Source organism: Etheostoma cragini, chromosome 2, assembly GCF_013103735.1.
Source record: "Etheostoma cragini isolate CJK2018 chromosome 2, CSU_Ecrag_1.0, whole genome shotgun sequence".
Lineage (NCBI taxonomy): Eukaryota > Metazoa > Chordata > Actinopteri > Perciformes > Percidae > Etheostoma > Etheostoma cragini.
This window is the reverse complement of record NC_048408.1, coordinates 19099330-19111987: the sequence shown is the minus strand read 5'-3', so window position 1 is coordinate 19111987 and position 12658 is coordinate 19099330. Positions and strand designations below refer to the sequence as shown.

The 12658-nt window shown below is 39.6% G+C and overlaps 1 protein-coding gene across 2 annotated transcripts; it reads right to left on the bottom strand.

The window, feature by feature from the left end:
• Positions 1 to 1059: 1059 nt before the first annotated feature.
• On the bottom strand, positions 1060 to 8009 carry si:dkey-45d16.4 (trichohyalin). 2 transcript variants are annotated; one of them, XM_034857499.1, is made up of 7 exons: positions 7831 to 8009; positions 6891 to 7013; positions 6330 to 6471; positions 6090 to 6198; positions 2750 to 2840; positions 2261 to 2449; positions 1060 to 1533 (listed from the first exon to the last, which is right to left on the bottom strand). In XM_034857499.1, exons 1-7 carry the CDS (start codon positions 7865 to 7867, stop codon positions 1406 to 1408), a joined length of 819 nt encoding a protein of 272 aa, XP_034713390.1. In that variant the 5' UTR covers positions 7868 to 8009; the 3' UTR covers positions 1060 to 1405. The 2 variants fall into 2 exon arrangements, with proteins under 2 accessions (XP_034713390.1, XP_034713400.1); XM_034857509.1 differs by having other exon boundaries at positions 1283 to 1533; positions 2261 to 2446; positions 7831 to 8008.
• Between the last annotated feature and the right edge of the window lie 4649 nt (positions 8010 to 12658).

Genomic DNA, 12658 nt, shown 5'->3' with positions numbered 1-12658 from the left:
AAATAGGACATAAATAAACTACTTTAAGGTAGATTTTCTTTAGGGCTTTATTACGTGGTATCGGATCGGTGGATAAACTCCAGTACTTCTTGATACCGATAACCAACATTTTAGGCAGTATTGGTAATGGTAGTGGTATCGGAACATCTCTACCACATAGAGCTGGAATGCCAACTGGAGTCATGTGCAATCACTCTTTGTAGTAAATTGACAAATATAGTTTCACACAAACATAGCCACCTTTTTATTTTCAGAATAGAAAATAGGCAAAATCTGTGTGTTCAATTTATACAACCTAGGCTATGTTATGGGAAAAATAGAATTTCTTTATTAAAAATTTACAGAAAGTCACAGTAGCAAGTGTTATGTAATATAGCCATGGAAAATGTAATAAAAAGTGTTCTGTCATGACTTCCATGTTAATGTAATATTGTTATATTGAGAACATACAGTACATTTGACTATTAACTATCTTATAGCAAAATTAGTGTACAACAATTGTGACATTAACATCAGTTAAAAAAAGTTGTTTCTGTATTATCTATAGAATACGGATACCCATGTGATGGTTTGTATTGTTTGCAGTACAAAAGTGCTTACTGTACAGTGAATTCACAGTCATTAAAATATAGTTTTACTTCTATTTTAATAAAAAGAAATTTAATTTGAAAAGAAGTGGCTGAACCTAGCATGTGTGAAACCATTAATATGGTAAATGCTACATGGTTTTCAAAAGCTTGAGCTGCACCTAACTTTATTTTGAACTACTTGAAAACCGCTTTTCTTTGTTTTTCCTTGTTTTCCTTCACCCTGGCACCACAAATAATGGTGTCCCTTGGTGTGAACAGGACTCATTGGTGCAACAGTGATCCTGCATGTGAGTTTTGGCTCGGTCAATGGCCGCACCTAAGACACCGCACACACACCCTGTTCTGCATTCCATTTCTTAGGTGACACTCCACCAATTGCAATGCTTTAAAATCCACATCCAGACTTTGCCATGAGGCACAGAAGGCAGTGAGTGTCTACTGGGATCTATATGGGTCAGCTTTGTGCAGCTTTGTGTCTACTGGGATCTATATGGGTCAGCTTTGTGCAGCTGGTTTAGGAAGTTAGTGCAGCTTTTGAACACTGTCTGCAGGTTAATGTATTTTTGGTACTTTGTGCACCACACACACACAATACATGCCTGCACACACCCAGACACTCAACATTACTAATTTGTTTGGCTTACCACCCTCCATTTGGTTTAGTTATTTTACAATAACCTGTGTGTAACACCCTACAACCATTGATCTTTTTACTTCCTGTTTCCTTGGTTTTCTTCCTCGTTTAAGTGGTCAACTATGTTGTTTCCCGATTTCCAGCTTTGAAAGATGGCATTAAATTCCAGGTGATACAATTTTCAGCCTTTCAGCACCTTTTCTTTTAGCAGATCCAAGATGACCTGCCTCTCCTGGCTCTCCAGCTCAAATCTCCGTTCCCTCTCTTTTCTCTCAGCTCCCAGACGCTCCCTCTCTAGAGTGATCTTACCTAAGAATGAAAAAAATCAACAAAAATCTATAATTCAATACCCCTTGAGGATGATGACATTGTTTTCAACTTACTCTGATAACTGCACAAGTCTTATAAATATAGAATTTCCCTGAATGACTCTACTGATACATCTTCATTCCAGTGTAATGGTTTCTATTTCATTGTCTTATTGTAGCCTGGTTCCAGACCTCTGAATGGCTGCCCACTTCTCAGATTTTATAAATGGAAATTCAAAATGACAATTAGGCTAACTTTTATTTAAACTTTATTCGGGTTTTCCCTAGGATAAAAAATTTAACAAGTTCTTTTAGAGCCAGATTACTTACAATTGATATCATAATAACTTAATCTGAAAATCTTGTGGCAAATGCTACATTACAAGCATCCTGTCAAGTAATGTTGTGTTGGGCACCCACATAGCTCAGCTAGAAAAGCGGGCGCCCAAATATTGAGGATTACTCCTTGACGCTGCGGACCGGGTTCAACTCAGACGTGCAGCACTTTGCTGCATGTCATTCCCCACTCTCTCCCCTTTCATGTCTTTAGCTGTCCTATATATAAAGGCCTAAAAATGCCCCAAAAAGTAATGTTTGGGTTTTTGAAAAATTGTGGCTCTGTATCCATTTAATGAAAATCCACTTTGAAACATAAAAAATAACCAGACAAAATGAAAGCTATTACACAAGGTTGAATTTAAAACCACACTACTCCTCAAATGTCTTACTCCTTTGAATCTCCAGCTCTTCCCGGCGCAGGGCAAGTTCCTCCTCTCGTAGCCGTTGCTCCGCCTCTGAGCGTTTCTCCAGGAAGCTGAGAATCTCCGAGTAAGTCTGGCAGCAGCACTGGCAGGGCTGCTTGGCCATGGGCCCCGCTGAAAGGTGTACCATTTCTTCACGGTCTTCCTCTGGTTCTGTTGTGACAGTAATAATGTAAAAAAGGTACCTATTTCTGAAGGGAAAAGTCAGATACAGAGCAACATGGAAGGCAGGAAGGTTCTCATTGCTGAAGGGCACTTGGTGAGGGCAAATACTTGCTTACATATAGACACTTGAACTGGAGAGTTGGGGTAGAGTAATTTAAACTACTACCACCAAAGTCTGCATTTTTAGCTGTAAACACTCCCCTGTAGACTTCTATCTTTCAAGACACATAATGTCTAATGTTTTACACTTAAAAGACAGGTTTTGGATGGCATATTATTTAGATTTTTTACCTGCAGTGGGTGTTTGTGTGATGGTGATGTTGGGTTTGTCCTGCTCTGGTAGACTTAGTTCTTCTAGGGCTCGCTTTCTCAGTTCATCATCCTAAAAAAAGATGAAGGCAAGATTAAAATATAACTTCTACAACTGGGGGACGTAGCAAATAGGGACAAAGAAAATGAGAATTATGAACGACAGCAGAACCTGTTACCAACAGTGGCGGTAGCAGTTAGTATAGTGATAGCAACTACTAGAGTACTACAGTAGTTGTAGCAGCAGTACTAGTGTTAGTGGTACTGTATGTGCAGATTTGGAATCAAAGTTAACTTCTTCCACCAAGACACAGAAATGGGAAGTGGTAATATTACAGAAAACATAAACATATCTGCTTACTCAGATGATTTCTCTGGCTGGTCTCAGTTCCAATAAAGCGTTATCCTATCGCCACCAGAGAGAACAATCACAACAGAGCAACGGTGTCTCTGCAAAATATCCTTTGGTAGAACGTTCAAAGGTTGTTTTAATCGTGCAACAGAAAACTCAGGTTGGACAGACAGTCTAGCTAGTTGTTTGGATTTAACCTGCAGAGCCATAGTCCTCATAAATCCACCAGAGTTTCAAAATGACAACACAAAGAAAGCAGAAGGTGACAGACATCCGGCCAAAATGAGGGACATCTGGCGGAACTTTCGGCAGCACCTGAACAATTCCCGAAAAAAACATTGTCCATATAGAGAACGGGTGTCCTGATTCTCTTATATTCCTTATCCCCTACACCACAAGGGCCAAGATTCTGGAACAATGTATCTGGAGAAAAAAGCGAGACTGGGATGATCCACTTCTCCCAGAAGACCTCCTTCACCCATGGTGTAAGTGGGAGAGTGAACTGAAGCAGCTACTGAACATTTCACTCCCAAGATGCTATGTCCACTCCCCAACAAATTCCTCATACTGCATTTACAGCATACACGTCTTCTCAGATGCTTCAGGGAAAGCCTATGGGGCAGTGGCTTGTCTCCGCTCTGAGAACACTGAAGGGCAGATCCAGGTAGCTTTAATGGCATCCAGATCAAGAGTAGCACCAAAGCGCCAAAAATCGATCCCACACCTCAGTGGAGCACAAAGAAGAAGAAAAAAGGAGCTCACTCTGACCATTAGTCGAATGACATTCTGGACTGATTCCACTACTGTCCTAAAGTGGCTCGTAATTGAATCATGTCGATACAGGGTGTTTGTTGGTACCAGAGCGGTGGACATCCAAGAGTCAACAGACCACCAAGCATGGTGCTGTGTCCCATCTGCCGAGGATCTAGCCAACAACATCACTCAAGGGAGAACATTATCACAGATCAATGTGGACAACTGGTGGAGCCAGGGGCCCTCTTTCTTATGGCAGCCCGAGTGGCCAGTCACCCGTTATGTGTCTACATGTGATGAACCCTGAAGAGCTACGTAAGACTAACTTCTGTGGTAACATTGCAATGGATACAAGCCAATCACTGCATGATGCCAACATATTCAAGACTTATAAACACCTCATGGAAGCTACAGTGAAAGCATGTCATGGGGCGGCTGACATTGCATTTATTCCAACTGCGGATGACTATAAGGATCCAGAACACTCCTTCATAAGGCAGGGTCAGAGAGAGAGCTTTCCAGAAGAGTTTGTGCTGCTGTCAGGAGGCAAATCTGTATCTGCAACTAGTAGACTGCTGAACCTGTCACCAAAGTTTGATCATCAAGTTTAGTTAGATTATGTGGGAGGGCAACTTCGCAGATGTGATCATATTGACGAAGATGTTCTACAGCCCATTGTACTCAGTCCACAACATATCATCACAAAACTCTTTATAAGATAATTCAACAGCAAACTTTGCCATCCGGAATCATCAACTCAAAGACATTGGGTTATGTTTCATCTAACATAGCTGATCCAAGTCCTGTAACTCCCAATTGTCTGTTGATGGGGCGGCCTGATTCATCTTTACCACAGATGGTCTACTCAAGTACAGACCTCCTTAGCCGCAGGAGATGGAGACAGAGCCACGTCCTTATCAGTTCTGGAGCAGTTTTATCTGAAACTCTCCAAGCTTGCCAGAAGTGGAAGCAAGACCACGCAGATCTAGCTGTTTGAAATGTTGACATGGTAATTGACCAACAACTTCCCAGAGCCCTATTGCCAGTTGGAAAAATCCAAGCCGTTCTTCCAGGAGCATATGGCAAACTAAGAACCGTGCAAGTTCAGGTTAAGGAGAGAGTTTATACCAGACCAGTGGCTCAACTCATCAAGCTCCCAAAACTGCCCGAGAGTGACGACTGCTGACCTTTCTTCCGTCTCAACTTTGCCATGCGAGTTGGGGGAGGCTGTTGCAAAGGTCAGCATTGGGGTTCTTGCATGGTCCTTGATCGCCCCCTTGTGGACAAATAAAAATAGACTGTTTCTATAAGTTTCCTTTCTGCACCTCTATGTAGAATTAAGTACCAATTGAGGCATTGACCAATCAGAGAAGGCTGTAACCGTTTGGATCAAGTCTTCCAGCCTCTTTAACTGTAGAAGTCAGTTGTGAACTAAAGTCGTGTGTCCATGAGACTGTAAGTAAATCATTCTGTTAAGAATGCAACTGTTATTTCCTGCCTGTTAAATCCATAGTTTTAGTTGATTTTATGCGCCTTATGTAGCCTATAGTTGTTATATAGTTCTCATTTATCTTGTTTAATGTATCTATGACCCAACTCAAAACCAGTTAGTTGGTGCAGTAACTGTGCTTGTGGAATGGATTTAGCTCTATATTTGCTTAATATGTTGCTGCTGGACACATAATACTTAAGTCAAATTCGTATGTAAACTATTTCTGTTCAGTGTTATTAAATCACTGTTTCATGTAAATGAATAGTGGAGAGTTACATTATTATGATGACAATTAATGCATGTTATTTCTACTGTTATCATGTTATACAAACCACACGTCAGTTCACAGACCGGAATTCAGTTTATAGAGAGTGGTTTGCATTGTGTGTATGTTGTAATTAATTAAGTACCATTTGAGGATATCTTCTTCTCCAGTTCTTACCGGACTATGTGTGGCAATTTTAAAAACATTCAAGCAGTTACACCTGAGAATTCTTCAGTTAATAGGAGGTCCTAAGCTTGGGCTTATTTAACCAACACCTTCTTCACCACAGTTGTTGACAGAATTAAGACATTGCAGCATGAAGCTGTGTGATGGAAGCTGTAACTTTAAGCTCAATCTGCCCCTCTAAACCAGCTCAGGGGCACTAAACCTCCCTCTACATTTCTTTCACTATTGATGTCAGATGAGTTTAACTATAGTTATCTGCTAACACAACACCAACCTGGTACTTTGTGTTTTCCCCGCTGACTAGAAGCCCCTTCTCAGCCTCGAGCTCCAAAACCTCATGGAGCAGTTCTTCCTTTTGGGCGTACAACCTCTCTGTTCCAAATCTGAGTACACCAAAAGCACACACACACGTTAAACTTATGTTTCTTTTTTAGTGAGGCCCAGCACATCTCCAAGTCACAACACAACCATTTATTTCCTTAGGAAAGAGTTTGCTCATAGTGACTGAACCAACCTGCGCAGACTGGGAAAGTCTTGTTTCTTGTAGTAGTCCAGCAAAAGCATGGTCCTCTCTCTGCACCTCCTGGCATCCACCTCAAAGCTTTCATCTTGAAGGGCTGCAGTGATGATCTCCCCCACACGGGCCCAGATCCGTCCTGATGAAGATGAATGAATTCACAGCGTGGACAAAAAAGGCCACTGACTTTGTAACCGATGAATACACAGGCATGTCAATGTGATGTCTTTTATGCTATGCAAATCATGTTCTCCCTTTGATTGGTCTCTCTGTCTTTTATGTGATGGATTTCTTCTTGAATGATTTTTGAATGCTTTTACAAAAAGGCAGCTCAACAAAGAACCCCCTATATTTATATATATTATATATATATATAAAATTGCATAGTTGCTACCAATGTTTAAGATAGATCAGTATTACCATTACTATTTTTGCTAGATTAAATGTCAATTTATTTTTTGACATATCTAAATTTGTAAAGCAGTTCTCTGCAGTTCTCTGCATCTAAACAGTTTTTAGTGTTTTCAGACAAATTAGTCCTTTGGAAACTGGACGAACCTGGCTCTTTAGAGACGAAGGGGTTCTGGGCGATAACCTCCCTCAGAAGGATGATGTCATGCCGCGCTGAAAAACGCACCTGACGCTTTCGAGGGGTTGTGGACGGGCCAGGAAGAGAAAAACCTGAAGTAGGGAATAGAAAAGGACAGAATAAAATGAAATAGATGCAGCCTAAATACATTTTAGAAACACAGTGAGGTGAGATACTGAGTATGAAATCCATTGTTCACAGTGAGGGTCTGTTTCAAAATTGCTCTGACCTCTGACCCTTGAGAAAGGAAACTATTAAATGATCCCACTGAGAGGGAATAGATACCAAGTCCAACTTGAACAGATGTAGATGGAATTGCTGAATCCACTGTTACCTAGGAAACCAACTGTTATCATTGGACCAACACCAATATACGTCCTAGCATAAGACTGCAAGTGGTGTTAAACTGATCTATCCTAGATGAGGATGAGAGCTTTAAAAACTACTCCATTCATGTAATTACATATTATTACCACGCACTGAACTAACAAGCCAGATGCGTGTGTATGGTGCTTTATCAGTATTTGCACTCTCTGAAATGATAAAGTTTAATCTAATGCAATATATGTAACGATGGGGAATAAATAAGGCCTGTATTGGTGATGAAAGCATTTTGTCAGTTGCAGAACTGCTGTCTGACAGATGACAGGAGCTCTGTCACCGCTGTGCTACACTGTGTACAAGTGAAAGCACTGCAGTAGCCTGCAGCTATACACAGAAACGAGACAAATAGCCTGCAAAGCACAGATAGCCCTACACACAGAGGCTGCAGCACGTTCATTGCCGAACCACACGTCAGAGGAGGAGGAGAATTTGCGCACGGATCAAGAGAAGCACCAAACGCCGTTCAGGACATGTTAATATAAGTGGTTGAAAGTCGCGTTACGCGGACATGGTAATGTATCTCACCGTTGTTGATCGGCACTTCCACCACTACCCGTTCCATGTTTCTGTTTGGTGCATCCGGGAACCGCCTGACGCACACTGCACACGTCCAGTCACCAGTACAGGTTTTCTACTGACGTGTAGTTTAACTTGGCTGGGAATCCGGCAAAACGGAGGCAACGCTGTTCACTTTCAGTTGCATTTACTTTATATGACCACAAGATGGAGCCAAATGACTGCAGTCCAACGATCCTGAAAAAGATGAACTACCACGATGTGAGGAAAACTACGAGGCCTATATCTATTAGCACTCAAAGTGTATAATATAATAAATATATAGTTATATAGTGTAATAAATAAATAAATCATATATCTCCCACAGCCATCAGGATATGGACAAATGGACAATAGTTACTCTGTTGTTTTGTTTCAAATGTAAATATAAACCACAAATACAATAAATAAACAGTCTAATACAGTTCAGTATTTTGCAAAAAGTAAAGGAAATAGTAGCCTAAATAGTGTGCTAAAATTAGTTATTTAATTGCAGTAAGGCAAGATTGCAGTAACATCCCTCAAAACACACTGAAAATATAAGAGAATATGCAATTGAGAAGTGGCAAAAGAATTGAGACTAAAGATTAACATTCAATACTTCTTTTTTGTTTAATTTCCCTTCAGATTTACATACCAATGTTCATAAACAACTGGAATGGACTGAAACCACTGGAATTTAGGAAATCAAAATGTTGTATTGGAAATGGTTGGTATTAAGGGTTACACAATTTGTTGTTATTACACAAACACATATAAGTATGGGCCTCAGTATGTAAGATACTATCAAAGATTCAAATCGTCTCATCATTTTCTAACTCTGAGAAAAAAGTCACATATAAGCCTAAAATGCTTGTGTGTGTTTGTGTGTTTGTGTGTGTGTGTGTGTGTGTGTGTGTGTGTGTGTGTGTGTGTATTTGAAAGATAAAAGAAAAAATCAGGAAAAATATCCCTGGGAGAGTCCAAGATCCAGGAAACATTTCCTTTGCCTTTAAAATTAATTTCTGATTTCTATGGTCAATGTTTTTCAAAATTTTGAAAGACAGAGCAGATATTAAAACTTATGTACATTTGGACAATCCATGACCTGTGATACCATTAACTTTATCCCTTTATTCTTTTAAACAAATCTTTTTTATTACCTTTTTTTGTAGCATTTTAGGCCTTTAAAGGTTAGCTTGAATATGAATGGTTTGAAAAAGGGGGAACGAGATGCAGCAAAGGGCCGCTGGTTGGAAGTGACCCCCGCGGCTGTTGGGTCTCACTTTCACATTAAATGCGCACACGCATCATTAGTTAATGAAATTACAAGCTACGTTAGCCTTCTGTATGTGTGTTGTTGTGGTACAAGCCCATGTTAGCCTAGCCCTGTAACAAATGTGCTGTACAAATGTGTGTTTCTGTTCTACTTGGTAGTTCCCCCTGCAGTGCTCATCTGTTAATTAGACATTCAGGCAGGGCTGTTATACTTGAGTCTTGAGGCGCTTTTCTGTTGCCTCGGACTCGTCTTGGACTCGTTGGTATTTGAACCCCAGACTTCTCTCGGACTCAGGCATTGGAATCATCAATTGGCCAAATATCTTCGTTTGTCTCAACCGAGTCCAGCACTATAAACTTTTGTTCTAACATAACTTCCTCCTTTAAAACAAAACCAATAATAAAGCGCGCTTGTTCAGAAAACCGGTATTAGTTTAATTCAAAATCTATCTGTAACAGGCATTGAGATTGTTTTCCTGGTATATACCTGGCTGCATCATATACAGTGGGCTACGTCAATCATCAGGTATTAATCATTTCTATTTTGGCACACCATAGACACGTCAGCGAGCACTGTGTACTATGAATTCTTCAGAATAAGTCTTATTATTTATTACAAACAATAAAGCTAAATTATCATCATAAAGTAGAATATGTCTCCCACATCACACAAATTATGCACAGGTTAGTGAGTGGTCTTGAAGGGGAGTTTTTTTTTTCTGTCTCAGTACTGTCTTTCATTTTCTTCTTGAATCTGTCTCGACCAGTCCTGGTTTTGGACTAGTCTTGGACTTGACAAGGTGGACTTGAATACAGCCCTGAATTGAGGTCATAGCTGCTGATTTGTGATCTATTACATATTTATTGGGTTAATTTGCAGTCTGTCAGAAACATCCCCTGCAGTTAAAACAACTATCTTCAGGCATGTAGCCAAAGATGAATACCCTGGGATGAATGTCATAACAAAATTACCTTCAGTTCTTTTATCATGAGTGAAAGGGGGCAAAACTAGGAGTCCCATTATTCCTACTTATTTACAATCAGTTATAATAAAGAAGCACAAGGGGAAAAATAAATAACCATGACAGAATTGTGAAAAGGCAATGTTTCTAAAGATAAGAGCCTTCTGTACATATTTCTTGCTCACACACTCAATCATTGCTACTTTGTCATTTTTCTTAGCAAACACACATTTGCATAACATTGCTGTTGACATATTGAGAGGGAGATAAGCAAAGAAGCAGACCCAGTACCTGGCAAATTGCTACATTTTAATCATTTGATTATTTGGTAAGAGATGCCTGGGGAGTGTTTTGAGGACACCTTCGGAGGGAGAGAAGAATGAAAGCGAGAGAAAGTGTGAAAGGAAGATTGACTGGGGCATTTTTTTATAGAGAGGAAATCAGCTTTGTTTCCTGCATTGATGATTCTAGGTGAAAGTTAATGGAACATGGCAGCCTTCCAAGTAAAGGCGCTAGTTCTCCCGCTTTCATTACCGGTGACTGCAATGTTGAGTTGCTGTTATTTATAAAACCCCTGGATTGAAGATAAACACCAGACACGAAGGAGAAACAGCATGTTTGTGACATGACAGAAGGTGATAATACAAAATGTGGAAGGTGTATCAAATGACTTTAATTGAATGTCATTATAATCATCATCAACTGATATTCATACATTCAAACCTTTTATTTCAGCCTCATCATCTGAGCCTCATGCTTAGATGTCAGCGGCTTGTTGATTGACCAACACACAGTCCTGGTCCTACAAAGATCAAAGAAGTTTTACAGTAAGTGCTTCCAAGCAGATGGACCTCCATCAGATTTGTTCCTGTTAGCAGCAGTCTGGCACCCCTCCAAATTGCCTCCTCTCCACTCTCGTGCAGTGTTGAAAAAACAAAACATATTTCTGTCTTTGGACACATTTCTTGGCATCTGGCATCTCCCGTTTTGCAGCATGATAATTTTGCTTGGAAAATCCTGAACTTTATCACACTTAGCTGTCAATTTATTAGGTATAAAGAGCTGAAACGAATGCAATCTGATCTCGTGTTCCTGATATTTGATTTTAAATAAATGGGTGTACAAAATAATAGAAACACCTGTCATTGTAACGTAATACAATTCAGCAGCAGCACAAACTGCATTCTCCAAAATGTTCTAGTTGAATCACTGAAGGTTCATTGTACAACTGTACTACTTTGCCATATAATGACAGCACAGTAAACACGAACATTCACATTCAACATAGTGCAAATGTCGTTGATACTATTTACATAATACACATTCAGATTTCAACGTTATAAACACAGAAAAGGAAAGATTAATCATGTGCAATGTAAAGGAAAGTATAAAATATGTGTACAGCTGCCATATTTGCTTTTAGATCATTATTCTGGGGCATTTTTAGCCTTAATTTTATGGAACAGCTTAGACTTGAAAGGGGAGAGAGAGGGGCAATGACATGCAGCAAAGAGTCACAGGTCAGAGTTGAACCGCCAGCCACTGTGTTGAGGAGTGAACCTCTGTATTGGGACGCACGCTCTACCAGGTGCGCTACGCCTTTGTTTTTAAGAGGCAGAAATACACAAGAAGAGGGAGCAAACGCCAAAATAAACACATCAAATAACAAAATGGAGATGTATATTAAACAATAGAAATATACATTTGTAGGGTTAGTTCATTTATATGTAAAAAAACTGCTTTTTAAGATATTTCAGTGAGATTTGGGAGCCATTAGGCAGTCAGGAATCCAACTGTAATTTGGATGTTTCTGTCGATGTAACAATATATTTTAGATGAGCGCTGTATATTTTTTCCCCTTTGTTTATTGGACTTTGACTATGAATGTGCTAAATGTCAGCGGGAAATAAAGGCAGATCTGCAACAAGTAATAGAACAGGAAAAAAACATCCCTAACTCTACTTTTGAGAGTGAAGTAGAACATAATCTTCACACGGCATATACCCATTTGCCTTTTTAGTTTAGTCTTTTGCTTCCCTACAAAGTCAGTAAGACATAGTAAGTACACCAGTTGGTGTCAGATTACATAAAACCACTGTATTGGTTTACAAATTTGGACTCAGCAAGAGTGTCTTCTTGAAGGACAATTCAGTTAGAAAAAAAACTGTTTTAACCACTAAAACAGCCTTGAAGCGACTGAAGAGTTTAAGCATTACAGATAAATGGACACACTCATTCACAACTACGCTTCAAGTCAAGAAAAAGTGATTTAAGAAAATTTAAGAAAAAAAGCTCTGCCTAAAGAATGTATTTAAAGCAATAGATTTGAAAAGGAATTTTGGGAAATACGCTCATTTGCTTTCTTGCTGTCATGTCATGTCATGTCTAAAGCTCACTAATTAATATGCCTATCTTATTCGTTTAATCTTTCATAAAAAAGAGAATTGCACTGCAAAAATGAGTTGTAGGCTTAGCTGTAAATATTTCTTGGGAAACAGCATCAGGGCCATGCATGCAAGAGCCAGATACTGGACTTAAAATTCCAGCTGGGCCCAAAGACTTTACAATAAGACATCAGG